Source organism: Leucoraja erinacea, chromosome 23, assembly GCF_028641065.1.
Source record: "Leucoraja erinacea ecotype New England chromosome 23, Leri_hhj_1, whole genome shotgun sequence".
NCBI lineage: Eukaryota > Metazoa > Chordata > Chondrichthyes > Rajiformes > Rajidae > Leucoraja > Leucoraja erinaceus.
In genome coordinates this window covers 30674669-30702290 of record NC_073399.1, presented here as the reverse complement: position 1 = coordinate 30702290, position 27622 = coordinate 30674669, and the positions used below count along the sequence as shown (strand labels likewise).

At 42.8% G+C, this 27622-nt stretch overlaps 1 protein-coding gene across 4 annotated transcripts in view; it reads left to right on the top strand.

The window, feature by feature from the left end:
- Positions 1–767: 767 nt before the first annotated feature.
- Positions 768–27622, top strand: part of ntn1a (netrin 1a) — a 230546-nt gene continuing 203691 nt past the window's right edge. Inside the window, exons 1-2 of one of the 4 annotated variants that reach the window (XM_055654205.1) lie at positions 768–899; positions 8339–9403. In XM_055654205.1, coding sequence (XP_055510180.1) covers positions 8386–9403 — 1018 coding nt within the window. In that variant the 5' untranslated portion in view covers positions 768–899; positions 8339–8385. Of the gene's footprint in view, positions 900–4657; positions 4803–7714; positions 8203–8338; positions 9404–27622 lie in introns of those variants that run through there. The other 3 variants (XM_055654206.1, XM_055654204.1, XM_055654207.1) reach the window with 3 other exon arrangements.

Below are 27622 nucleotides of genomic sequence, written 5' to 3'. Positions count from 1 at the left end.
TGAGTTTCTCCAGCAATTTTGTGTACCTTCGATAGTCCAGCATCTGCAGTTCCTCCTTGAACACATGTATCTCCATGTACTCTGTGTGCACCTCCAGTACATAAAGATAAAGATGATCTGTTCTGTGTCTGTAACTTGCATGGATTATACGACTGTTTGTTCATTGTTTTTTGTGCTAACGGTTGCAACTTTACGCCTTATGTAGACACAACTATATGGGGAGACGCGTCTATAGTCTTCTATTAATTGATATTTCGGCCCGCATTTGCACCCAATCTCGGTTAATTGCGGGAGTAATTAGATCGGTGTGCAGGTGTATTTAGATTCAAACGGAAAGGAGCGAGATTCTTAATTTGCGTTCACACTGGGTTGTGACTTGAAGACATGTCTCCTTTAGCTTGTGCTGCAGAAATGGGAACGAAAGCAGGATGTCCTCCATCACCGATTTAAAGGCGACGAACCCACGTGTGTTTTAGGTACAAACTTGAAGTTGGTGACAAATATTTAAACGGTATATTTACTTAAAACTCTCGCTTTAAGGGGAATACGCCCTGCAACTAATTGTGTGTTGATTGCGTTTTATCAAACGTGGTTATACAACTTCACGTTTGCTCATTATATGTGGCGGAATAGACACGTTTCTAAAGGGTAAAATTGCGAGGATGTCTGACAATTGGCGTTTCGTTCCGGTTGATTTCAACTTGTTCCTTGCGATCCGCCCCCTCCCTGCCATTAAAATGAAATTATTAGCAAAAACATTGGCGTGTTGACTTTGGCAGAGTTTATAAGGGAGGCCGAAACCACACAACAACGATTTCTTGGCAAACTTGCCAAAAGAAAGCTACCCAGAAGAGACGATAGGTGCAGTAATACGCGCTGGCGTTCGCTGCAGAATTCAGGTCAGTGTTCCTCTACTTTTTAGACCGTGTCAGGGGAAGATGTCAAATTATTGAAAAGTGTAAATATTAGAGAGGGGAATAGTTTTGGTCGGGACCCATTTAGATTAATGCCTGGTCCAAACTTGGCAAGTTTAATACTTGAAAGGTGTGAAAGGTCGAATCAAACAGCGTGCTCTCTTCCAGTGGACCCACCGGCCGGTATCTCCAGAGATTAGAAAATGAACTTCCTGGTCTTTTTTTTTTTAAGGAGGGTGTTTGTTTAAATCTTTCTTAAAACACAGAATTTCACACCGAAGCTTCCTCGCGGGGACTCTTGTACAGAGGCAGCTCCTGGTAATTAATTTGGCATTTCAGAATAGCGACTGGGCTGCATAATGCCCGTATTCATCCCTGCGGACTCATCTGAGAAAAAACTTTAAGAAAAGCTTTCAGAAAACCAGAAAATACCATTCCGTTACTGTTCAAAGGAACTGTCAGTCCACGGGATAAATCGCCGCCTAGTACTCGCTGCTTATTTAAACAGGCCTTCGTGGATTTCCATAGCCCTACAATTACTTAGCAGAACTTTTCTTGTTGGTGTTGTGTGGTGGTGGTAGTTGGCGTGGGGGGTGGGGAAGGACTGCTGGCTAGGTTTCACACAAGGGTGCGTGGCAGTGCGGTGGAGATTGGTCTGGGTGAGATTAGAATGAAAAGATGACTTTTCATCTGTGTCTGAAATACATTTCAAGCGGAAAGTGGACATCGGGCTCCTGGTCCCAAGGGGGTGCTGATATAGGATGGAGTTATGCACACTCGAGGATCTCCCGGCGACTCTCGTGGCTACAAAATACATTCGGCTCTGCAACCTTATGGTGCAAAACCAATACTACTTTTTCCACCTTTTGGGTATTCCCTGCACAACGGCGCCTAGATTCATTTTGCCTCGTGATTGTTTTGCAGGCTCATGTTGAGGGGAGAGATGCACCAGAAATTAAATTCTGACCCTATTCACAGCTCATCTCATTAGAACCATCATTTACATTGGTGGAGAGGGGTCAAAGGACTGACTGAATTTCCCTCTGCCTCGGCCAGTTCCGTATTCGAGACCCGTCCCATTGGTCGTTCGTGCTTTTAACCCTTCAAAAATTGGTTAGAAAGTGCGAGGATGGGAATTGTTTAGTATCTGGATACATCGCCCCACACGGGGCACTGGTTCTATTGGTAGTTATTGCACATTCATGAATAGGGATTTCCTTGGTTTAAACTAAAGAGGCATTTCCGCCTTCGCAATTTCATGCATAAAAACTAAATATGGAAGGAAGTGGCAAGTTAAAATATAGTTATTTATTCGTTCAGAGATAGCCTGTTCATCGACCTGTGAAGCGCGAATATAAATTGCAATCCTAATCAGTAATATCTCCTGAAACATTGGTAGTTGTACCATCTGCGTAATATTTGCAAACCTTAAGCTGTAACCTTTTATGTGGACGCGTGAGAAGGGACGTTATTGACATTTGCTGTCAATCAGAGGTATATTATATTAATCTACATGTCCAATTCAGATGGTGTTTATGACACTATATAGCACTTGTATCTAATAAATTATTTTAGAATTGTTTATGAGACAATTGTCTTGTGATAAAAAGCAATATAAACGCAAATATCTACAAGCGGAAGAACACATAAAGTGCTGGAGGTGCTCAGTCAGCGGGCCAGTCAGCATCTGTGGAGGGAATGGACAGGCGATGTTTTAGGTCGGGATCCTTCAAACTGATGCCTCCATCTGTAACAAGGGTTCCCAAACTGGGGTAAATTTCGCCACACCCAGGGGTACATTTGTTGGTTCTGGATTTGTTAAAAAACAGTATTTTAAATGTTCCCCTGTGTCGGCTGCTTTATGATGGTAGAAGTGTGAACTCAAATTACTGAACACAACGGGGTGCGGGTAAATTTCCTTTCCAAAAGTTGCCAGGGGGTAAACGGGGCGAAAAAGGTTGGGAACCCCTGATCGATAATTCGTCACTGCTTTCCCAGAAGTATAAAACTTTTGCGGAGTATTTAAAGCGTTTCTACATCGCTTTACGCGTGTAGGCAATATGTAATCCGGAACACAGCGACGTTAATTTGGTGTAAAGGTCAAAGTGCTGGAGGAACTCAGCAGGTCAGGCGGCATCTGTGGGGGGGAATGGACAGGCGATGTTTCGGTTTGGGGGCGTTTCTTCAGACAGACCATTTAGGAATATGGGGCAGGAAAATGGCAGGTATTTTAATCCGGGTAAATGTGAAATGCAGCATTTTGGAAAAGCAGAACAGTCCCACGAGAAACGCCTCTGTCCATTCCCTCCACAGATGCTGCCTGTCCTGCTCCTGCACTTTGTGTTTCGCTCAGAATGTCAGCATCTGCAGTCAGTGTCTTCTGTCTGACTTTAACTACATCCTGTCAAAAACATTGTTGAAGTGTTAATTGAAAAAGGAGGTAGGGAGAAATAAATCAATGTAGCGTTTCTCCTTCTCTCACAGTCGGGGAGTAAACTGACTACAACAATAATCAGACATAATAATAATAAGTGGATGGATGAATTTCGGATTAATTGCTTCAAATCTAGTTTCAACGTGCCCCCATTTTATCGACCAGGGTGAACATTGGAATGATTCCGATTTTTAAAAAAAAATCTATCCTAGTTTAAAATTAAAAGAAAAATTACACGGGCCGAACAGTGTCACAGCTGATAGCCGCTGCTTCACAGCACGTGAGAACCGGGTCCGACCCTGACCGCGGTGCTGTCTGTGTGGAGTTCGCATGTTCTCCCTGCTGGAACCACCGGGTTCTCCGGTTTCCTATCAAGTCCCAAAAGACGTGCGTGTTTGAAGTTAAGTGGCTTCTGTAAATTGTCCAAGTGTGTAGGGATTGGATGAGAAAGTGGGATAACATGAAGCTGGTGCGAACATGTGATCGATGATGGGTTTGGGCTCGGTGGGCCGAAGGGCCTGTTTCCATGCTGTATCTCTAAACTAAACCTAAACAGTCACCTCAGTGAAGGCTGGCCTAATCGCAAAACAAAGGTTATGTGGCCTGGACGATAATGAATGATTTCATGGAGGATTCTTTTCTGTATCAATGTTGAGGTGCGATTCAAAGTAAAGTCATCAAAATTTGGTTAGCGATAAGCTTGTTGGAAATCCGTGCTTACTTCTAAAGCAAGGATTGCGAGTTGCCAAACAGCACACAAAGATGACCATGAGTTCTGTAGTAAACTGTCACCTTAACCAAGTGCAATAAAAACAGAACCGAATCCTATGATAAGACACGGTTACATTTCGATACCAAGCCAATAAATGAAACGCCTTTGAGAACCTCCATTGTAATTAAATGTGAATGGGATCATTTTTGTTGTGCCCTGTTTTATACTGCAGCAGATTGGAAAATCTTTGAAACTGTTCAGAGGGCCTTATCATTTACATTAACTTTGTGTAGTTCCAGTAAAATAAAATAAAAAAGATCCTTTGGACAAAAGCTACCCCGCTTTCCCTGGGAAAACAAACGATTTGCTGATTGTTTCTGGTTGCAGCGGAGTGCGAGGCTGGAATACGATGCTCAGCCAATTCAGTCTGTTTGGACAAGACGGACATTGTTCTAGCCATCAACAAAGTGGAGAGGGGTCATCTGGCTCTCCCTTGTGTTAGATTCACTGCGTGCTTCTGAGACCAGATACGGCTGATGTGAAAATTACCCGCTTTGACCGAAAGAACAAATTATAGAAACAAGAACACACCAATAATACATGCGCTGCCATATCAACGAGGCCAAAAAAAAGTGACTTTGATATTTAAAAGTTCCCGATCTACTCTTTCCATAATTATTGTTAATTCATTCATCCAACCCGAATTACCATAATCCGCCGTGACTACACATTTTGTATCCAGGTATATTCTTCATTATATTAATTTCTCTCGGGGTAAAACAAGCACACTTCTCTTTTGAAGTTTTCGGATTATAATTTAATTGAGTGTTAAATAAACAAGCACAAATTCGATTTCTTCTATGAAATTATTTTTTTTCTAGGTGAACCTTAATTGGATTCATTTGTAAAACTGGGGGGAACGAAATGGCTAAATGTGGATTGATAATACTGTCAATAAATTATAAAAAAAAAACCAGCACAACAATCGCGCGACTACTCTGCCGTTTAAACTGTGAAGGTGTTTGGAGCCGGGGACGAATATTACAGTAGTGCTAAATAATGAACGGCCCTTTCACAGTACAACATTCAACTGGGGAACAAAAATATTCGAACAAAGTTTGCCTTCTTGAACAGATGCCCAGCGGTTTAAGTTACTTAGAATTCGTTAGAAGTAGATAGCGAGTTATTTTTTTTTTAAAGAAACGCATTTCTCTACAAGAAATAAATATTTGATGTTGATATACTTTTAAATGTTGTGCAGATTACAAAAGGTAGTAAATGTTTTCATAGATGAAAGCATGATTGTAATTGAAGTGTATGCAACATGTTTCTAAAAGCGAGTATCTAATTTAATGTGTAATCTTATTTGCCTCATTGGGGCATTGATTTGTTTAAAACACAGTCATCAATAGTTATCATCGAAGTAATTCGATTGAACAAGACGAGCAATTCAAATTATTTTCTGAAAATGAACGTAATAACATCACCCAAACAATTTTGATTCTTGGTGCAATGGGGTTGCTTTTTCAGTTTGGCGCTTTAAAAAAAAATTCTATACGTATTCACTTTGATATAAATAAAAGGGAATATCAGCCGGTTTAATCGTTGCGAGTGAAGATATCCAGAAATTGTTTCAACTGATGCTGCCCCCTAGATTTTTCCAGTTTTAAGTTATTTTACCAAAGCAAATTCGCGGAGCCTCTGAAATGGTTTCGAGCCCAGAAATGTCAGCGGATGGACAATGTACGGTTCCAAATTAATGCCTAATCAATCTGTACAAGATTATGTCTCGATTTGTTCTCAAAGTGTGACATATGATCAGGGCCCTCAGGCGTACAGAAGCATTGACGTGTTTAAACTATTAACATTTGATTTAAAAAACACGTTTATTTTGCAAGATCAATTGATTGGAAATGTTATCACGAGGAGCCTGGCTTTCTTTACATCTCCATTGCCCCCCAGTCGTTGTTATTAGTGGCAATGATTTGTCCTCCTCCTAATTGGGATCTCGGTAGCGACCCCAATGAGCGCGGGGTGATCGTATTGTAAAAACGATTTGGGTAAGGTATTATGGGCTATTTCACGGTGAACAGTTAACAAATTCTGTTCCATGCTGGCAGTAGCTGCTGAGCCGGGACTTTCCCGCAGGGAAGACGGCTGGGACCCAAAGCCACCCCACTGAGAGAGCAGGGCTGAGGCGAGATTAATCATGGACTAATTCAATTTACAACAGCCCATTTATTCAGTCTCTTTTTTCCAAGACGAGCCTCACAGAGGCATTGTCGAAACAGATTTGCATAGTCCAAATGTGTGCTTGCGATGGCCACAATAACAGGTTCTTGATTCCCCAACCCTCATTGTCCCACCTTACTCTGCAACCGAGATTCACTGGTTTTACAATAATCTGCATTCAAACGAGTTAGCGAGCTTTAACTAGAGAAAAAAATACGACTACATTTCACACATATACATCCTGCAGGCTGTGAAGTTATGTGTAGAAGCGTTATAGATAATTTCGCTTGCCCTTTTATCAAGTGTTTTTACATAAAGAAACACCCCTGGAAAGTTGCTGTTCCTTTCTCGCTTTTGTTTCTTCGGAGTGAGCACTTTTTTTTTTATTCAGCAACTTTTTCTTTGAAAGCGGCCTCGCGCTGTCTCTGAGTTAACAATTTCATTGCAATGTCAATCATCGTTTACATGTGAATTTGTAGCACTCTTTTGTGCAGCAACAAAACTGGTGCGGAGTCCCTTCCTCGATCATTATTACACGCATTAACATTTTAATTGGGCTTTTTGTGGTTGTATCTTGATATGCGTTAAATTCTGGACCAACAAGTCGTGTTGAGAATGGGGTTCCTTTGGCAGTTTTGTGTATCGCACTTAATTGGGAGGAGCGATTCTGAGAAGTGGCACCAGAGACTATCATTTGGACCCAGTGTCGCTGCTCTTCGGGAAAACTGCGGTTAGGTAAACGACAGGTGGCTTGCGGGGGGGGAAAAAACGTTACTGTGATCTTATATCTACGGTGAGGTCCGGCTTCGGTTTTCCCTGTCCAGGCTCAGAGGCGGAGATAATTAATAAGACAGTGGCGCGATCACATGTAAGGCATAATTCGATACATTAGCGACCTTCCACCGCGGAAATGGATGAACATTGAAACAGAATCTGCATATTCAATAAATAAATGCTTCAATGGAGCGTTACCCAAATATATTAATATGTAGGCACAAGGGACTGCAGATGCTGGTTTACAAAAAAAAAGACACAAAGTGCTGGAGTAACTCAGCGCGTCAGGCAGAGACGAACCCATATTTTAACACATACGCTCGTCTATTTAAATCTTCACCTGCCCAAGTTTGGAAGAACGAAAATATTGACATAGCTTAGTTTTTTAAAAAAATCAATGATTTCTGCGAATATAGTAAGTGTATAAATTGAAAAATATTGTGGATCGATACATAATGTAGAAGCCCCGTGATGATTGATGGATTTACATTGAAATGCAGTGTCTCCCTGATACCGCGGGAATAGAACGGTGCAACAGAGGCAACTATCTGTCTATTTCACATAATAGTGCTCATACGTCCAGCCCCCATTGCAATCGAACCGCAAGTTGTACTTGCGAGTATAATTGCAGCGGCAGATATCGTCAGTAATAACTCCCCGCCATTATTCTACATTGTTGAAAGATTTCTTTCTCATTAAAATAGATTTTTTTTTCGCCCATGTGCAGAGGCAGACTATAGAATCAGGCGGCAGCGGGTTCAGTGAGCGCAGAGGCTGTAAACAGTCTAATTGGACTGGTTCTGTAGCTGCAGCTCCATGTGGAAGAATGCCTGCGCTTGCTATTGATAAACTACCAGAGGATGTCGTTGTTTTCGCTGCCTCTGTGTGTTGAATGACACTCTTCGTCAGGGGCACTCAGTGACCTCGATCCAGCAGGAGTTACGCACGTCATTCAGCTCCTATGCAGACACAAGGCGCAAAGACAGGATCCCAAAGGGAAAGGCGACTCTCCGCGAAACCGGGCAATGCAAAATGACTGATGCGCGCCGGAGAAAGCGCTCTCTCAGCTAAAGAAAAAAAAAGGCATCAGGGTTTTTTTTTTTAGCGTGCATTGTTCAGTCAAAGAGTTTTTACAGGTAACACACCACACGGAACAGTCGCCGGGAATATGAAAGGGAGCAATGTTTAGAGGGTTTTATTTTTGTTTGCTCTTTTAATTTTTGATAATTCTGTGATTGCGTTTGTGTATTTTCTCTCTCTCTGTGTAACCAGGATCCTTCGTCGCATGTGTCAAGGCTGCAACGTGACGGGTGAACAAAATGCTGTGGAGTTTTTGGGAGTTTGCATGCGCTTTTCTGGGTCTGGGCTGCCTGGTGGATGGTGTCCGCGGGGGTTACGGGATGAGCATGTTCGCTGCTCAGCAGACACCGCCCGATCCTTGCTACGACGAGAACAGCAATCCCAGACGATGCATCCCCGACTTCGTCAACTCGGCTTTCGGCAAGGAAGTGAAAGTGTCTAGCACTTGCGGCAAACCCGCGTCTAGGTACTGTGTGGTGACCGAGAAAGGAGACGAGCGCTTCAGGAATTGCCACATTTGCGACTCAACCGACCCGAAGAAAGCTCGCCCGCCGTCCTATCTAACTGACCTCAACAACCCTCACAACCTGACTTGCTGGCAATCGGAGAACCACATCCAGTACCCACAGAACGTCACCCTCACCCTCTCCCTCGGCAAGAAATTCGAAGTCACATATGTCAGTCTCCAGTTCTGTTCCCCGCGACCCGAATCGATGGCTATCTACAAGTCGATGGACTACGGCAAATCGTGGGTGCCTTTCCAATTCTACTCGACCCAGTGCAGAAAAATGTACAACAAGCCGAACAAGGCTGCCATCACCAAGCAGAACGAGCAGGAGGCTATCTGCACCGACTCCCACACCGACATGCACCCTTTCACTGGAGGCCTCATAGCTTTCAGCACCTTGGACGGCCGCCCGTCGGCGCACGATTTTGACAACAGCCCTGTCCTCCAAGACTGGGTCACCGCTACCGACATCAAGGTGGCTTTCAGCCGCCTCCACACCTTCGGCGACGAGAACGAAGACGATTCGGAACTTGCCAGGGAGTCCTATTATTACGCCGTGTCCGACCTGCAGGTCGGAGGCCGCTGTAAGTGTAACGGGCACGCGTCCCGGTGTATCCGAGACCGGGATGGCAACCTGATTTGTGACTGTAAGCACAACACCGCCGGCCCGGAATGTGACCGATGCAAACTTTTCCACTACGACCGACCCTGGCAGAGGGCCACGGCCAGGGAATCCAACGAGTGTGTAGGTAAGAGCAAAAATCCCAACTTTGGCATTTTGTATGGCATTTTGGATCGCAATCGTTGCAAGCAGAAAGACACTTGATCTATGGATCATTATTTAATTAGCATAATCTGACAAGGAGAATAGATTCATATGTTACAAAGCACGGAAGCAGACCATTCGGCCTAAGATGTCCATGCAGACCAAAAAATCCATCCAATTTGCCCGCGATAGGCCCATATCCCCATTCCTATCCATGTACCTGCCCGAGTGTATTTTAAAGTACCAATCTCAATTACCTCCTCCGGGACCACGTTCCATATACCTACCTCTGTGTGTAAAAATTGCCCATCGGGTTCCTATAAAACCTTCCCCCTCTCACTTTAAAAGGCAAGGTCATGGCGCCGACTCCTATATATCGTTAACCAGGAAACCAGTGAGATTGTGAACGGTAAAATACGTTCAAATCCACTGCTCGGTGACCTGTGCAGCTAAGTCAGGAAGGGCGACTAGAATTGACAAACCTGTTACATCCCGGAGTCTTTATTCCTGTATCCCACCGAGGTAGGACATTCACCCTCTGAGATTGATGGTGCAAATCTATTTCCCCGTGAGCTTGCATGGTACAGTCTCACGCGGTTTAGTTTAACGCTTAGTTTAGAAATACAGCCACCCAGTCCACGCCGACCTTCGATCGCCCATTCACGTTGGTTCTATGATATTGCCCTTTCTTATCCATTGCATGCACACCAGGGAGAAATTTACACAGTCTCTTTAACCTACATCATCTTTGGGATGTGGGAGGAAACTCACGCGATCACAGGGAGAACATGCAAACTCCACACCCGAGGTCAGATTCGAATCCAGGTCCCTGGTGCTGTGAGGCAGCAGCTCTACCAGCTGCGCCACTGTTCCGCTCTTATCTACCCCAATGGCCAGCTACTAAAGAGTTTGATATTATTTTGGACACGGTATAGTTTGTGTCCCAAACGGCCACGTGAAATCCACTGCTTTCTAAACACTTGAGTCCTCACTGACCGCTTTATCAACAAATCCAAACTCGCCGGGAAAATCTATTGCACCCACATTACGAAGTCGATGGCTCAATATTATTGATGTCAAATGTGTAGGGAAATGTCAAATGTGATCTTTTAAATGGAAAATGATAACGATATTGACAATCAGTTCAGAAAAGGGCAAAATTGACAATATTTTACAAAGTGAGATTATTGGGAACTGATCAAGTTTATTGTAGTGCCATTGTGATTGACAGATGCGGGATATCTTTGTCGGCGGTTGATATTTCAAAGCCTGGGAACACAAGTAACCATGTGCTCTAAACGTTCACCTAGAAAGTAATTGTGCGCGGTGCCTAGATGCAATGTTAGTGTCAACATACCGGTGTTGAACATGTACTCGCTACTGTTTAGCTACGGTTTATATTCATAATTTTGTCCCAGATGTTGAGAGGTGAATTGAAACCACGAGCAAAAACATAACGGTCCTTGTGAAGGGGGGCGCCTGTTCCTCTGCCACCAACTTGGTCCTAAATATCTGCTCCGAGCTCAATGCGAGCTTCACAATAGTTTCCAGAGCACACGTTTCATAATGTGTAGGAAGGAACCGCAGCTGCTGGCTTACACCGAAGATAGACACAAAACGCTAGAGTAACTCAGCGGGTCAGGCAGCATCTCTGGAGAGAAGGAATAGGTCTGAAGAAGGGTCTAGGCCCTAAACGTCACATATTCCCTTTCTCCAGAGATGCTGCCTGACCCGCTGAGTTACTCCAGCATTTTGTGCCTATCTACATGTTTCATAATCTCGGCACAAATTCAGGCAGGGTCTTTCTGGGGCATTTCGAAGTTAAATTAGTATAATGGATGGTGAATTTCCTGGGCACTCTGTGTATTTGCCGTGGTATCGAGGAGTATGTTTCTGATCGTACCGTGGCAGTTAAAATCATAAAAATAACTCCTCCAACGTTTAGTACAAGTCGCCGCAATCAAATAAATCGGCGAGTGTTGGCGTTTCAAGTGTAACCCAGAGAGGCCGAATAATCCGGCAAACTCTGTCATCTGTCGGCAGGGTAGGATTCGCTTTGCCGTTTATTGGCGCTGCCTATCATGAAAGGATTTATAATTTTACAACCGCTGAACAATAAACGTTGCGCCTTTCATGTTTCTTTTGAGCTGATCGGTTTTATCACCCCCCGCCGCCGTAAAATAAGGCAATCTGACTGTTGTTTTCAGTTGATTCTATTTATATATTTTTGTGTTTGACTGAAGTTTAGACCTGAAACCTTAACTTAGCTTAAGCCAGCAGGCCGCAGCCAAAGATGTGTTTTAATTAACAAATGTATACATATAATTTATATAGGTAGACAGCTAAATTAAGGCGGCAACGTTTTGGGTTAAAATCCGCTGGGGGAAATACTTCTTTGGTCCGGGAATGGGGGTGTACCCTTAAAAATAATGTTAGCTAGGGGGAAGAGAATTTTCAAATATTCTCGCCGTTTTGAAAAGTTAAATACATAGTTAACTGATTGCTGGATAGCTATTTGCCCTTTAATGTCTCAGAACGGGCTGAAGAATGTCTCTTGTGAATCTATGTTGAGTGAATGAATTGTACACAGTACAAGATGGCAACGCGCACACTTTTACACCTTATTGGAACTTTCCTCAGAGCGACTTAGAAAGACAGCGGCTAAAATTTAGAGACACAGAGGACAGCAGATGCTAGAATCTTGAGCAAAACACAAAGTGTTGGAGGAACTCAGCGGGTCGGGCAGCATCTGCGGAGGGAAATGAACATACAGACAGACAGGCGAGGGACGGGACGCGACCATTCTTCAGACTGACTGACCCGCTGAGTTCCTCCAGCACTTTGTGCTTTGCAGCGGCTAAAGGGGTTCTTCCCAATGGATTCTGGACAGGGAAGAGGCTCAGCATTAAACATGTCTAAAGTCAAAGGGGAAAAAAAAGCATGTAAGCGATTACAGGGGAATGTGTGAATATCTGCCCAATCTGTTGGAGGGCTGCTCGCTGTGGCAATGTGAGTCCAGAAACAGTGTTCCCGGGAGTTGCGGCTGGTATCCATGTGCGTGTGTGTATACAGTGTGTGCGTGTGTGTGTTTATATATATACAGTATGTGCGTGTGTGTTTGTGAAGGCTTCCAGCGTCGCACCCACAGCTCGCTGCGAGCGAGCGCTTCGCTTTGGCCTTGACAAATCACCATGTACACCATGTACACATACAATGAAGTTCACTCCAACGGTCTCACGGCCTTGCGATCGCGATTCAACTGTTCGTCCTTCGCTCGTCAATCTCTTTGCCTCCTGTGCTTCAGGAAGCTGCATCTTCTCTCTCGCCAAACAAAACCACCAATCCCGCAATATACGTCCCACATTTACGGTTCTTTAAAAGGTCTCTCTTGCGCCACAACGGCCACTTGTTCCCCCAAACACTAGTTCGGTTTAGTTTACAGATACAGCGTGGAAACAGGCCATTCGGCCCACCGAGTCCGCGCCAACCAGCACACTAACACCTTCCTACACACTTAGAGACAATTTTCAATTTTTGCCGAAGCCAATTAACCTGCAAACCTGCACGTCTTTGGAGTGTTGAAGGAAACCGGAGCACCCGGTGAAAACCCACGCGGTCACGGAGAAAACGTACAAACTCTGTACAGACAGCACCCGTAGTCAGGATCGAACCGGGACTCTGGCGCTCTAAGACAACAACTGCCACTGCGCTATAAAAGTGTACAGGAGATAAATGCTTTGGCAAATATATATATATATATATATATATGTATATATGTGTGTGTGTGTGTGTGTGTGTGTGAATAAATTATGCCGAGAGTAATCCTTTCTTTAAAGCTGCACATGACTTATTTAGGCATTTTAAAAAATCCGTTCTTTGTTCAGTGGAACACTTTTGTGAAAAGATAATTACTATTTTCTTTCACAAGAAACATTTTTTTTAGCGACTGCACAGTGAAGAGTTCTCCTTATACTCGCGGTTAATTGATGAGGGTGTGTGAAGTCTCTCCACTTCTGGCCCATCTAGCGGGAACGTGGATGTACCCGAACGTGGGGTGAACAGTGTAACAGTCGCAGTCCCTAGGGTAGCGAGGATGTTGTTGGTGATCTGTTTAATATGCACTAGGCGAGAAACACGCAGTGTCGGGTGAAATTATGAGTAAATTCTGTTGTTAATGGAACTGTTAAACTGCAGCAAATGTGCATTTCATTCTTCTGTACATATGACATTTCAACACCGAACATAGACACAAAACACTGGTGCAACTCAACGGGTCAGACAGCATCTCTGGGGGAAAAGAATAGGTGACGTTTCTGGTCGAGATCTCTTCAGACCGAATGCCAGGGGAGGGGGAAAAGTGGACAAATGGATGAAAGATATGCAAAAAGTAACAATGACCAAGAGAAGGTGGAGCCCACAATAGTCCATTGTTGTCTGTGGGGAATGTGATAAGGAGTGCTACAAAGAGTGAAATTTGGCAGAACGACAGTGAAACCGACTAAAGTGGGAGAGTGATGGAGACAGGGGGGGATACAAGGGTTACTTGGTTAGAGAAATCAACAGTCATACTGCTGGGTTGTGAGGTGCTGTTCCACCAATTTGCATGTGGCCTCACTCTGACAGTGGAGGAGGCCCAGGACAGACAGGTCAGCATGGGAATTGGAAGGGGTGTTAAAGTTGAACACACTTGACTTGAAAAATGGGGGAATAGGGTAGGGTCTTGGAAATTGAAGTGTTTCTTATCTGAGCCTACTTGAGGTAACTTGAAGACTCCAACTTTATTCCCCTTCAGCAGTTGTTTGGGCTGATGTAAACTAGACGGGACCTGACCCAGACTTGGCGAGAGGGTAAAAGCCTGGATGTAAGTGCAGACGCTGTACAGATAAAGCTCTCGCCATGTCCCATCGTGTCGCTGCTGACATGTGGGAAGAATGACTATAGAGGTCTGTCACAGTGATGTGCAGAAAGTGGCCCCAGCAGAAAAGGCCTACTTTACAATTCTGTCAGTGCTTTCACTGACGTCCTTTCATGACTCTGACAAGTTAGGCATGTACCACAGGCTAATGGGAGAAAGTCGTGAAATAATACACAAAAGTACTTAAGAAACTCAGCAGGTCAGGCAGCATCTGTGGAGGACATAGATAAGTGACGTTTTGGGTTGGGACTTTGGGTTGGGAGTTAATCCAGTACTTTCTATCTTTTTTTGTATGTGTTACTCCAGCAATTTTAAGCATTTTGGAATAGATCGATAAACACACAGTCTTTTGCCCAGAGTATGGTAATCGAGTACCAGGGGACATAGGTTTCAGGTGAGGAGGGAAAGATTTAATGGGAACCTGCGGGGCAACTTTTTTTACATAAAGGGTGGTGGGTTTATGGAACAAGCTGCCGGAGGCGATAGTGGAGAAACGTTTAAGAAACATTTAGACAGGTACATGGAAGGGGTAGGTTTAGAGTATCGGCCAAATGCAGGAAGGTGGGACCAATGTGGCTTATTGGTTGGAGTGGGCAAGCTGGGCTGAAGGGCCTGTTTTCACACTGTATGACTCTGTTACTCCAGCACTTTGTGTCTTTTTCTTTACACCAGCATTTGCAGTTCCTTGTGTCCACGGTGAAACTCGTGAGCAAGAGGGGGTGGAGAGCGGGAGAGATCTATGGGAAGATGCCTGGAAGCTTTCTTTCCTGCCTTAAAACACCAGGTTTTCCCAAGTGCTTTCACTCTACCCCTTGTAAGACAGACCAAGCAAGGGGCTCATGAGATCACTCTTGAGTAAGAAATGTTTGGGAGAACCAAGAATATACAAACTGGAGAAACATCACTTCTGAGCACCACCTCTGCACGATTTAAGCCCATTTTGGGAGATGTGGAACAAATGAATAATTAAAAATAACAGCTGTGGAAGTAAACATGTACGACTCCCTGCATTATACTTAACACCCTCAAACTGTACCTCCTGCATTCCCTCCCCTCTCGACCCACCCCTTCCCCAAGCCTAGTCATCCTACCAGTCCCATTCGTCGCATCCTTGTATCCCTCTTATTATCACACCTCCTGCAGCCATTATGGGCTCCACCCTTCCCGAGGTCATTTGTGTTCAAGAAGGGACTGCAGATGCTGGAAAATCGAAGGTAGACAAAAGTGCTGGAGTAACTAAATTCAGCGGGTGCAGCACCTGAGGTCAACCTGAGGACAGTTGTTGCTGGTCCTGATTTACTCTGGCCTTTTCTCACCTCCAGTTTATTCACCACCTCTACTTTCAGTGTGAAGAGCAAGAGGGTTCCAACCCAAAATGACCTATTTTTCTCCAGAGATGCTGCCTGAGCTGCTGAGTTACACTAGAATTTTGTGTCTATCTTCCCTCAAACTGAAAATTGGACTAAATCAATGGTATGAAAACTGAAATCTCGAATTTTAAGTAATACCCCACTAATTTGTCATGCCACCCTCCCCACCCATTTCTTCCACCGACTAGCCTCTTCCGTACCTCCCCCTCCACTTCCACCTATATACCTCTATACATTTCACTCCTCTCATGATCCGACATCGTTTTGTCTCCCTTACTCCACCCATCTACAAAACAACTTTACCTGTATCCACTCATCACTTGCTAGGCTTTGTCCTCTTTTCCAGCTTTCTCCTCCAACCCTCAGTACCATCAATCTGAAGAATGGTCCCACCCTGAAATGTCACCTGTCCATTCCCTCCACATATGCTGCCTGACCATGTTTTGCTCAAGATTCCAACATCCACTGTTCCCCGTGTCCCTGTTTGAAATTGCTTGGAGTTAGCATATAATAACTTTGGCCATCTTAGAATCTGTGAATAAAATCAAGTCCGTCCCCCCCCCCACCCTCACTCCCCCTTGATCCCAAATAACTGCTGAAGGAGAAAAACAATGGAGTCTTCAAATGTGATCTGTCAAGAGTGTATTTGTTATCTCTACAGAAAAATGAAATTCCTACTCACTGCACTTAATAGGAACGGCAAGTTGTATTTAGCTTGGGCAGCCTACAACTCAGTGGAATTAATATTTCATGTAATCATTGCATTCCCTCTCTCTCCATCCTTCCACCACCCTAGACGGCCTGCTAGTGTCACTGTTCGTATCCATTCATTATCACCTCCTTAACAGCCAACAATGGACCATTGTGGGCACCATGGCCATCGGTGCCGGCTCTGAGTTGTTCTGGAACCTTTTTATACCTCTTGTTTCCCTTTCCCCTGAAGAAGGGTCTCAACCTAAAACGTCACCTATTCCTTTCCTCCAGAGATGCTGCCTGACCCACTGAGTGAGTCCAGCATTTTGCGTGCAATAATCGGTAATTAAATAAATACATGATCAGTAATATTAGGTAAACAGATTAACCAAAAACAGAGTCCACAGTAGATCATTGCTGGGATAGTGTTGTGGTTGGAATTGTTCAAGGTGGTTTAAGACTCTGATGGTTGACGTGAATAAACTGTTATTGGAACTGGAGGTTATGGTTTTCAGTGTTTAAAACCTACTTTCTGATGGTAGCAACGAGATGAGAACTTGGCCAGGACAGTGTGGGTCTCTGATGATGTTAGTTGCATTTTCAAGGCTGCCTCTTGTAGATCCCCATCCATTCAATTGTGGGAAATCTAATACTTCTGAGGACCAGGCAATGTCCACCACTTTCTGCAAACTTTTTAGTTCCACAGTGCTTGAGTTAGCACACCAGGCCTTGATTCAACCAGTCAGTATGTTCTCCATTGTACACCTGTAGAAGTTCAATAGAATATTCAGCTCACATATCAAATCTCCTCAAAGCTTCAAAGGAAATGGAGATGTTGGTGAGGTTTATGTGATCTTTGTTCTACAGTCAGAATGGTAAGGAACTCCACCACTGATTACTTAAATTAGCCAACCCTTTTCAATAATGTGGAACATTTAGAATCTATTCAAGATTTCATTTTGGATTCTGTTCACCAATAATAGAAATTTAATTTAATTAACAGATTGTAAGCCTGTTTATAACTGGTTACAAGCAAATCAATTTGTAGCACCTCCAACACACTCATTTTAATAACATACATAATGGCCTATATTAAAAGTATATATATGGTCAGGCTGTAATTGGTGCTATAAGGATGTACATTTATATGGCGCCTGCTCCATTCCCATTGTTTGGGCAATAGTAGCTTGCAGATGATTAGTTCATATGACATTTAGTTACTATTATTAATTGAGAATATTCTGCAAATATATTGCACATAGTGGGATCCCATATACATTTTCTCATATTTAATTAATTATATTAATTGTCTTTTTGTTGAAATGTGCTTTCTGTTGGGGAAAATATTTTGGTCCTGACTGAGGACTGCTAATGTTCAACATCCATTTTTTCTTATTGACCTACCTAAGGGACAAACAGGTCTGAAATCTCAATTAGTGTGAAGAAGTCCTGACCTGAAATGTCACCTATCCATGTTCTCCAGGTGACCCACTGAGTTGCTCCAGCACTTTTGTGTCTTTCCAACCATAAAGCATCTTGCGTTTTGTCGGTTTGATTTGTGCATTTTTAGAATTACATGCTCGTTTAATTAATTCCAAAGTTATTTTGCAGTCTCATGCTTTTGAAATGACTTGCTCAAATTTACACCTGGCAGCGTAGGCATGTGCGATGCTTGGCAAGGAACTGTACAGAACAACAGTGAAAGATGTGTAATTCACGCAACTTTTTAGTGTGACTCTGTGTTCTGTATCAACCACATCTGGAAAACATCCATCTGTTTCATCTACGGAGCCTAGAGCTAAAAAGGCACAAAAAACAATGACAATTGATGTGAAATTAGATGTGAACAATCACCTTCGGTTAATTTATGCGTTTTTGAGACACGTGCTGCTGATCGAGAAGGTAATTCCCGCGTAAAACACGAGGTGCCTGTAATGCAACACTTGTACGGTGCAATGAGGTCTTAGATTATGCTGTTCATAAGTTACAGGATCAAAATTAGTCCATTTAGCCCATCATCTACTCCGCCTTTCAGTCATAGCTGATCTATCTTCCCCTCTCAACCTCATGCTCCTGCCTTCTTCTCATAACCCCTGACACCCGTACTCATCAGCTCTCCTGACTGCCACATAGAAATGCTTTATTAGCTGAATCAACTTTGCCCTTGTAATGCTGTTGCATTTAAACATAGTCTCCTAAATATTCTCCTAAATAGTCTCCTAAATATTCCTCGGTGTCCAATTCCAAAGGTTCTCATTATTTTCTCAACATTTCTCTTGGAGCATGAATCATGAAAGTCTGTGTTTCTTTTGCTGCCAATTTCCTGCTAATAATTCACTCATTATTTGACCAATCTTCATGCTTGAGCTTCGAGGGACCCTCTGGCTCCGAACAACATCACAGCCTTTGCCTGTTATCATTCAATCACGGAACTCCCCATTTGTTGGCCCATTGTGGATTGGTTTTTATGTGGACTTAATCAATATCCCACAATTCCACTTTTCCCCAAAGAAATCCAAATGTTTTCCCTTAAAATATTTATAACATTTCTTTTTGGAGGTTACAAGTGAAGTTCTCCACCTTTTCAGCATATTTGTGTTTTACGATCACTTACCGAGCTCATTCAATTTCGCTTTGATAGAAATACATTAAATCTGTGCCCTCTGGTAATTGCCACTCCTTATCCTATCAAAACTCTTCATGATCAAATTTCCTCTTTTCAAACTTCTTCTCAACCTACTTTGCTCTAGGGTGAAAAATCTCAACTCCTCCAGTCTCTCCACGTACTTGGTATCATTTTAGTATATCCCTCACGTACCCGCTAAAGGAACTTGGCAATTTAGAGTCATACTGCATGGAAACAGGCCCTTCGTCCCAGCTCATTCATGCTGACCAAGATGGCCCATCTAAGCTAGTACCATGTGTCTGCATTTGGTCCATTTCCCTCTCATCCTTTCCTATCTATATACCTGTCCAAATATCATTGAACTCTTATTATTGTACCTGCCTCAACCACCTCCTCTGGCAGCTGTTTCCATACAGTACAATCATGTGTGTGAAAACATTGCCTCTCATGCTCTTTTCCCACCTTAAACCTATGCCCTCCAATTCCCCTACCCTAGGAAAAAGACTGTGTGCATTTACCCTATCTATTCCCCTCATAATGTTATACACCTCTGTAAGGTCCCCCCCTAAGCTTACTGCTCTATGAGGAATAATGCCCTAGCCTGTCCAAGCTCTCAGTACTGTGATTTTGGAAATATGCTTCTTTTTTAGAGATAGTTTTAGAGGACCAGAGTGGAAACAGGCCCTTCAGCCCACCAAGTCCATGCTAACCATCGATCAGCCGTTCACATTAGTTCAAAGTCATCCCACTTTCGCATCCTACACACTGGGGGCAATTTACAGAAGCCAATTCGCCTGCAAACCTGTACGTCTTTGGGACGTGGGGTGAACCCGGAGATAACCCACGCGGTCACAGAGAGAACGTATAAACTCCATACCCTGATGCTGTGAGGATTCAGGTCTACCGCTGTGCCGGCCTTATATAAAGAAAGAAACATCTGTAAAAGTATGTTGCTTTGGTGTGGAATGGAGATTATCAAAGCTTTAGTAACCTACTAGTTAGTTTAAAACTTGAGTGCAAAACTAATGCTGATACTTTCATCCTGTTTCCTCATGGAAGGTTTCAAATGAATATCACAGGTTTATGTGATTTATCCCATTTCATTAAAGAATTTGAATATTATCAACCATGATGGTATGGTCTTCAACAATTGCACTGAGGATAGACATAAAAAGCTGGAGTAACTCAGCAGGACAGGCAGCATCTCTGGTTGATAATGATTGATAATCTATCTTCGGTTTAAAACAGCATCTGCAGTTCCTTCATACACAATTATTCTGAAAATGCAAGTTTTCATGAATTCCAAATTGCAATTACTGTAAAAAGGAAAAGAGCTTTGACAATTCAATTTAATTCTCCAGGGTGGAGCAAGTTGATTAATGCTGGGATGGTTATTGCAATGCAGGATATGAATCTTACTTACTGGCTCCCAGGAACTGAGGAAATGTGAAGAGCATTGATTATACAAAAGATGTGGGTTTGTAGGTTAATTGGCCAATGTAAATTTTCCCTTGTGTGTATGTAAGTGGTGGAAGGAAGGGGGTAATTGATAACAATATGGAGAGAATAAAGTTGGATTAGTGTAAATGGGTGGTTGATGGTCAGCATGGTTAGATGGGCCAAAGGGTCTGTTTCCCAGATATACAAGTCTCTCTTTCAATCCCCATAAATAAGTCAAGGGGAAATAGGTGTTTTGAGAAATAACTATTATTATGGGGCATTTAATGATTATTTTAATGTTTTATTTAAGTGCTATGTTAATAATTATCGGCACGGTGGTGCAGTGGTAGACTTGCTGCCTAACAGCGCCAGAGACCTGGGTTCGATCCTGACTATGGGTGCAGTCTGTACGGAGCTTGTACGTTCTTCCCGTGACCGAGTAGTTTTTCTCGGTGATCTTCGGTTTCCTCCCGCACTCTAAAAACGTACAGGTTTGTTAGTTAATTGGCTGTGTATGGAAAAAAATAATTGTAAATTGTCCCTAGTGTGTCTGTGTAAGATAGTGTTAATATGCAGGAATCACTTTGTCGGCGCGGACTCGGTGGGCCGAAGGGCCTGTCTCCGCGCTGTATCTCTAAGCTAAAGTTAATTAAGTCAGATGTATGTGGTATAACACAAAGAAAGCACTGTTGAAATGCATTCCTATATCACTTTGTGCAGCAAGGAAGGATGAAGGTCATTTGCTGTACGCGATGATAAGTCATTTTATGATCTGCAATAATTGATTATTTTCAAACCAAAACTGCTACTTTGAAGTGACAACAGCTTTTTAATGACAATGTAAAATAGTTCAGTGACCTCCATGTTTTATTATTTGTGTCAGAATTAATATGATTTATTACTATCTTCTGAATATTTATATAAATCCACAACCATTATCAGAGTTGCTAATAAATTACACTGTTGACCTGTGCTACAGATACATGAATACGCTAATGAAATCTTCTAACGTCATTCTCATCAGTAAAACATAGTCTTATGTACGACATGTCCTCTTTATTATATTCTTGACCTCTTTGCAATAAAAACATGACCTTCGCATGTTTTACTAAAAATACTTATTAAGTACAAGCTACGGAGGGGATTAGGTAACTATACATTTTAGTGCTTATCTTGCTTCGTCTTTCAACACCGTTTCCCAAAAAATAAGCAAGCCCAATGATCAATCACATTGACATTTTGTGATATACCAAGTCGGGGAAAGATCCCAATAGTATCCATGTTGAAGGTTCTCTCTATCACTGACTGATTGCTAATTATTGAAGACGTTGCAGAAATTATTTCAGTTGTCCTGAAATGGACTTTGTGGCAAAATTCATCACTCATTGCATCCAACACACTGTTATTGAAGTTGTCTTTGCCATGATATGTGATCAAGGTCACCGTGTACACATCACAAAGCATTTGCCTGCTTTGTTTTACAAAGGTAAATAATGATTCAGTTTAGTTTAGTGTAGGGAAGCACCGCAGAAAGCACTGAATCCGCACTGACTGACAATGCCCATACACTAACAATATCCCAGGGACAATTTACAATTTTACAATTTTACCAAGACAATTAGCCTACAGACCTGTACGTCTTTGGAGTGTAGGAAGAAACCAGAGCTCCCGGAGAAAACCTATGCAGGTCACGGGGAGAACATACAAACTCCATACAGACCGCACCCATAGTCAGAATTGTACCCGGATGTCTGGCACTGTAAGGCATGAACTCTGCCACTGGCATAGCTTTCTGAAATGTAGAACACAAAGTTCTGGAGTAACAGCTCATCAGGCAGTATCTCTGGAGGACCTGAGCAGATGACGTGTCGGATCGGGACTCTTCTTCAGACTCAGAGAAAGCTGAAAACAAGGGGCCAGGACAAAGCTTGGCAAGTGATAGATGGATGCAGGTGAGGGGATGGCAAAGGGAGTGGGGTTGGTTGGCAGATGGGTGGACAAAGGCGAGGGATGAAAAGGAAACAAAACTTGAAGGAGACAAAGGGGTGTATGATAAGGAGAGAAATGTAAAGCTCGAGGTGGGGATATAGGTGGAAGGGGGTGGGATTGGGGGGAAAGGGGTTGGATAGTGGGAGGAATGGGCATACATAAGTGGGCCACAGGAAAGGGAGAGATAAAAATGTAAGAAAACGAGGGAATTATGTGAAAGGATTCTGTTTGCACCAATTTAATGAGGCATTTAATGTGTTATTAAAGGGATACATTCATGCTTCATATGTACTAACCTGGTAGAAAGTTTCAAATTTATTATGAATCTTTTTTTTAAAAGCTCGACTCCATATGAAGATCAGAAACATATTTTGTTATCCAGACGGAGGCAATTATATCGAACGTTGATGTTTACTGATAGGCAGACACATGAAACGGCAGATGAATTCTGAGCACAAACACAGTGCTGGAGGAACTTAGCAGATCAGGCAGCATCTGTGGTGGGAATGAAGAAGGATCCCAAACCCAAGCGCCCCCCTGTCCATTCCCGCCACAGATGCTGTTTGACCCGCTAACTTCCTCCAGCATTTGGTGTTGTACTGTTTGACAATTCTTTTTAATCAGATTCACAGTCATAGAGTCAAAAATGTATACAGTGTGGAAACAAGCCCATCGGCCCAACTTGCCAACACCGACCAAAATGTCCCACATACACTATTCCCACCTGCCTGTGTTCGGCCCGTATCCCTTTATACCTGTCTTATCCATGTACCTGTCTAAATGTGTAAGAAGGAAATGCAGATGTTGGTTTAAACTGAAGATCGACACAAAAAGCTGGAATAACACAGCGACCCGAAACGTCGCCCATTCCTTCTATCCAGAGATGCTGTCTAACCCGCTGAGTTACTCCAGCTTTTAGTGGCTTTCAACCTGTCTAAATGTTCCTTAAACGTTATGATGGTTTATTTGTGATAGTTATATATATATTTTTTTAAAGAGATTAACTTGCCTGAAATTGTTGAGAAGTGAGGACAACAATATTGCTCCGATTTTGTCTTTTAAAAGAATTTTGCCGCTTGTTTCGTGTCAATTATTAACCAATTGGATTGTTATCAAAGGTAACAAAGTCCTACACAAAAAAAAAACTGTTTTATTGGAAGCAATGCAACTATTTTGATAACCCAACATCAGTAAGTATCCTGCCTAGAAGTGGCTACTGTTGGTTACTGGCAGTATAGGATACATCAGTTTGTATTAATAACCATACAACCATAGAGCAAAACAAAAACAAAGCCCATATAACAAATAAGGATAGTCCATTGATGTTCATAGTGGTTGAGGTTAATGCTGTATACTGTTCAAGAGCCTGCGTTTATTGGCAGGAAGATACACTTGAATCTGGTGGTCACTGTTTTCAGGCTCCAGTACCATGTTCTGAATGAGTGATATTGACTGCCTTTTTGAGGCAGCATCTGCTGTTGATTCCTTAGATGTTGGGGAGGTCAGCACCTATGATAGAGCGGACAGTCTACGCCACTCTCTGTCACCTCCCTCATTCCTGGACGTTCTAGTTGCCGAAGCAGGACATGTGGTATTAATTACATCTGGCTTCAAAGGTTATGGTGACAAATCACTCCTTTTTCTTAATATGATCCCATCAATAGCTGAGGCAGGAAATCACAAGTGGTGCAAAGGTTCTCCCATTATTGGGTTCACTGCCTCCATCTTATATAAATTTCTACTGCCATAACACAATGAAATTTGCAAATGCGATGTTCCATGCTTTAACTAGTCTGTGAGTCATCGTTTTCCATTCATTGTCAGTTTCATCTTCACAATCTCGCTATTGGCAAACTCTTTGTACTTGCATTTGATATTCTTTATACCAGACTGATTCTTGGGATGGCAGGACTTTCATATGAAGAAAGACTGGATAGACTCGGCTTGTACTCGCTAGAATTTAGAAGATTGAGGGGGGATCTTATAGAAACTTACAAAATTCTTAAGGGGTTGGACAGGCTAGATGCAGGAAGATTGTTCCCGATGTTGGGGAAGTCCAGAACAAGGGGTCACAGTTTAAGGATAAGAAAAAAATATTTTAGGACCGAGATGAGAAAAACATTTTTCACACAGAGAGTGGTGAATCTCTGGAATTCTCTGCCACAGAGGGAGTTAGATGTGGCCCTTGTGGCTAAAGGGATCAGGGAGCATGGAGAGAAGGCAGGTACAGGATACTGAGTTAGATGATCAGCCATGATCATATGGAATGGCGGTGCAGGCTCGAAAGGCCGAATGGCCTACTCCTGCACCTATTTTCTATGTTTCTATGTTCCAAATCTTTATCTACTTTCCATTAATATTGAGCTCTGCAAATCTACATGCAATATGGTGATGCCATTTTTAAAATCAAATATGTAAACATTCCAAGATAGGACATCACCAAATCATCTTGAATCATGATTCATCAACCAGCTGTGCCGTTCATTTGGCCTTAGAGAAGTCATGCCGCTGTAAGAACATTACGATAACAGGTGTGGAATTGTAATGTATAGGAAGGAACTGCCGATGCTAGTTTACACCAAAGACAGACACAAACTGCTGGAGTAACTCAGCGGGACAGGCAGCATCTCTGGATAGAAGGAATGGGTGACATTTCGGGTCGAGATCCTTCTTCAGAATTGTAATTCTCGGTGACCATAAACAGCAGATGAACCAATGACTTTGTTACAATGGTAAAACTTCTGTCAGGATCATACATTAATGAACAATTAATATGAATAAACTAAAATGAAGGTATATTTTTTGGTCAATCGTGTGTTGTATTGTCCGTAGAGAATGCAAAAGAATTGGGACCAGTGTGACTTTTACATATACTATCGATCATAATCTCTCTTGTGCCAATAGATTGCTCAATGGCCAGTCTTAGGTTAGATTGGGGCTACACATGCATATGTGCATACAGTCAATAAACATAGAAACATGGAAAATAGGTGCAGGAGTAGGCCATTCGGCCCTTCGATCATGGCTGATCATCCAACTCAGTATCCCACACCTGCCCTCTCTCCATACCCCCCGATCCCCCTAACCACAAGGGCCACATCTAACTCCCTCCTAAATATAGCCAATGAACTGGCCTCAACTACCTCAACTAAAATGTTTTCCTCATCTCAGTCCTAAAAGATTTCCCCCTTATCCTTAAACTGTGACCCCTTGTTCTGGGCTTCCCCAACATCGGGAACAAGCTTCCTGCATCTAGCCTGTCCAACCCCTTAAGAATTTTGTAAGTTTCTATAAGATCCCCCCGCAATCTTCTAAATTCTAGCGAGTACAAGCCGAGTCTATCCAGTCTTTCTTCATATGAAAGTCCTGACATCCCAGGAATCAGTCTGGTGAAGCTTCTCTGTACTCCCTCTATGGCAAGAATGACTTTCCTCAGATTAGGAGACCAAAATTGTACGTAATACCCCAGGTGTGGTCTCACCAAGACCCTGTACAACTGCAGTAGAACCTCCCTGCTCCTATACTCAAATCCTTTTGCTATGAATGCTAACATACCATTTGCTTTCTTCACTGCCTGCTGCATCTGCATGCCTACCTTTAATGACTGGTGTACCATGACACCCAGGTCTCGTTGCATCTTCCCTTTTCCTAATCGGCCACCATTCAGATAATAGTCTACTTTCCTGGTTTTGCCACCAAAGTGGATAACCTCACATTTATCCACATTATACTGCATCTGCCATGCATTTGCCCACTCACCCAGCCTATCCAAGTCACCTTGCAGCCTCCTAGCATCCCCCTCACAGCTTACACTGCCCCCCAGCTTTGTGTCATCTGCAAACTTGGAGATGTTGCATTCAATTCCCTCGTCCAAATCATTAATATATATTGTAAATAGCTGGGGTCCCAGCACTGAGCCTTGCGGCACCCCACTAGTCACTGTCTGCCATTCTGAAACGGACCCGTTTACTCCTACTCATTGGACAGGTTAATGGATATGAAAGGGTTAGAGGGATATGGGTCAAATGCAGACAGGTGGGACAAGTGTCGATGGGGCAATTGGTCAGTATGGGCAAATTGGGCCAAAGGGTCCGTTTCCATGCTGTATGACTGTGAAATGTTCTCCAAACATATTCATGTATTGTTGAATTAAGTAATGATAAATGGAAACAAACTCTCGGTATAAACAATGAGATTTATTGTATGAGATTAATGAGATTGACCACTATGTAAGAAAAATAATAGTTATAATTAAAATCAAACAAATCAAAATCTTGAAGGACATTTCAACTATATAATAGATTGTGAAGGAAGGAACTGCAGCTGCTGTTTTACACCGAAAATTGACGCAAAGTGCTGGAGTAATTCAGTGGGTCAGGCAGCATCTCTGGAAAAAGGAGTAGGTAACGTTTCGGGTCGGAAATGTTTTGTTTGTGGCCTGCGGGTGGCCTATTTACAATTCTAATAATGATATATATATATTCAATGCAATTTACAGCTCATCATATGATTTGAACTCCTGATTGCTGGTCCAGTGCCATAATTACTATACAATTGAAGCCTTGTATTGTTTAGTGCAGCCAGTCCACATTTTTGCAAAGTTACTTTGTTTTACTAATATGTTTATCCGGGGTCAACTATATTTCTCCACGGAAGATCTACAAGCGTGATGATTACATGAAGGCATGCAGCTACACTGATGTTATCAAGGTTCTGTGCAGAGCACAGTGGCGCTGGGGTAGAGCTGCTGCCTTACAGTGCCATGGACTCTGGTTCGATCTTGACTACGGGTACTGCTTGTACAGAGATTGTATGTTGTCCCTGCGACTGTATGGGCTCCTCACACACACAATCTAAACACATACAGGTTTGTAGGTTGAATTGGCTTCGGTAAAAAATTGTAAATTATTCCTAGTGTGTAGGATAGTGTTAGTGTACAGGACGATCGCTGGCCGGCAGAGACTCGGTGGGCTGAAGGGCCTGTTTCCATGCTGTATCTCTAAAATAAAGTAAAAAGTCTAATGTGCTTCAAAATTTAACATGGAATTATCAAGATAGAATGGCAAATGGATATTGAGATAGAATAGAAATGTCACAAAGTGTTGGAGTAACTCAGTGGATCAGGCAGTATCTCTGGCGAACATGGACGGGCGACGTTTCGGGCTGGGA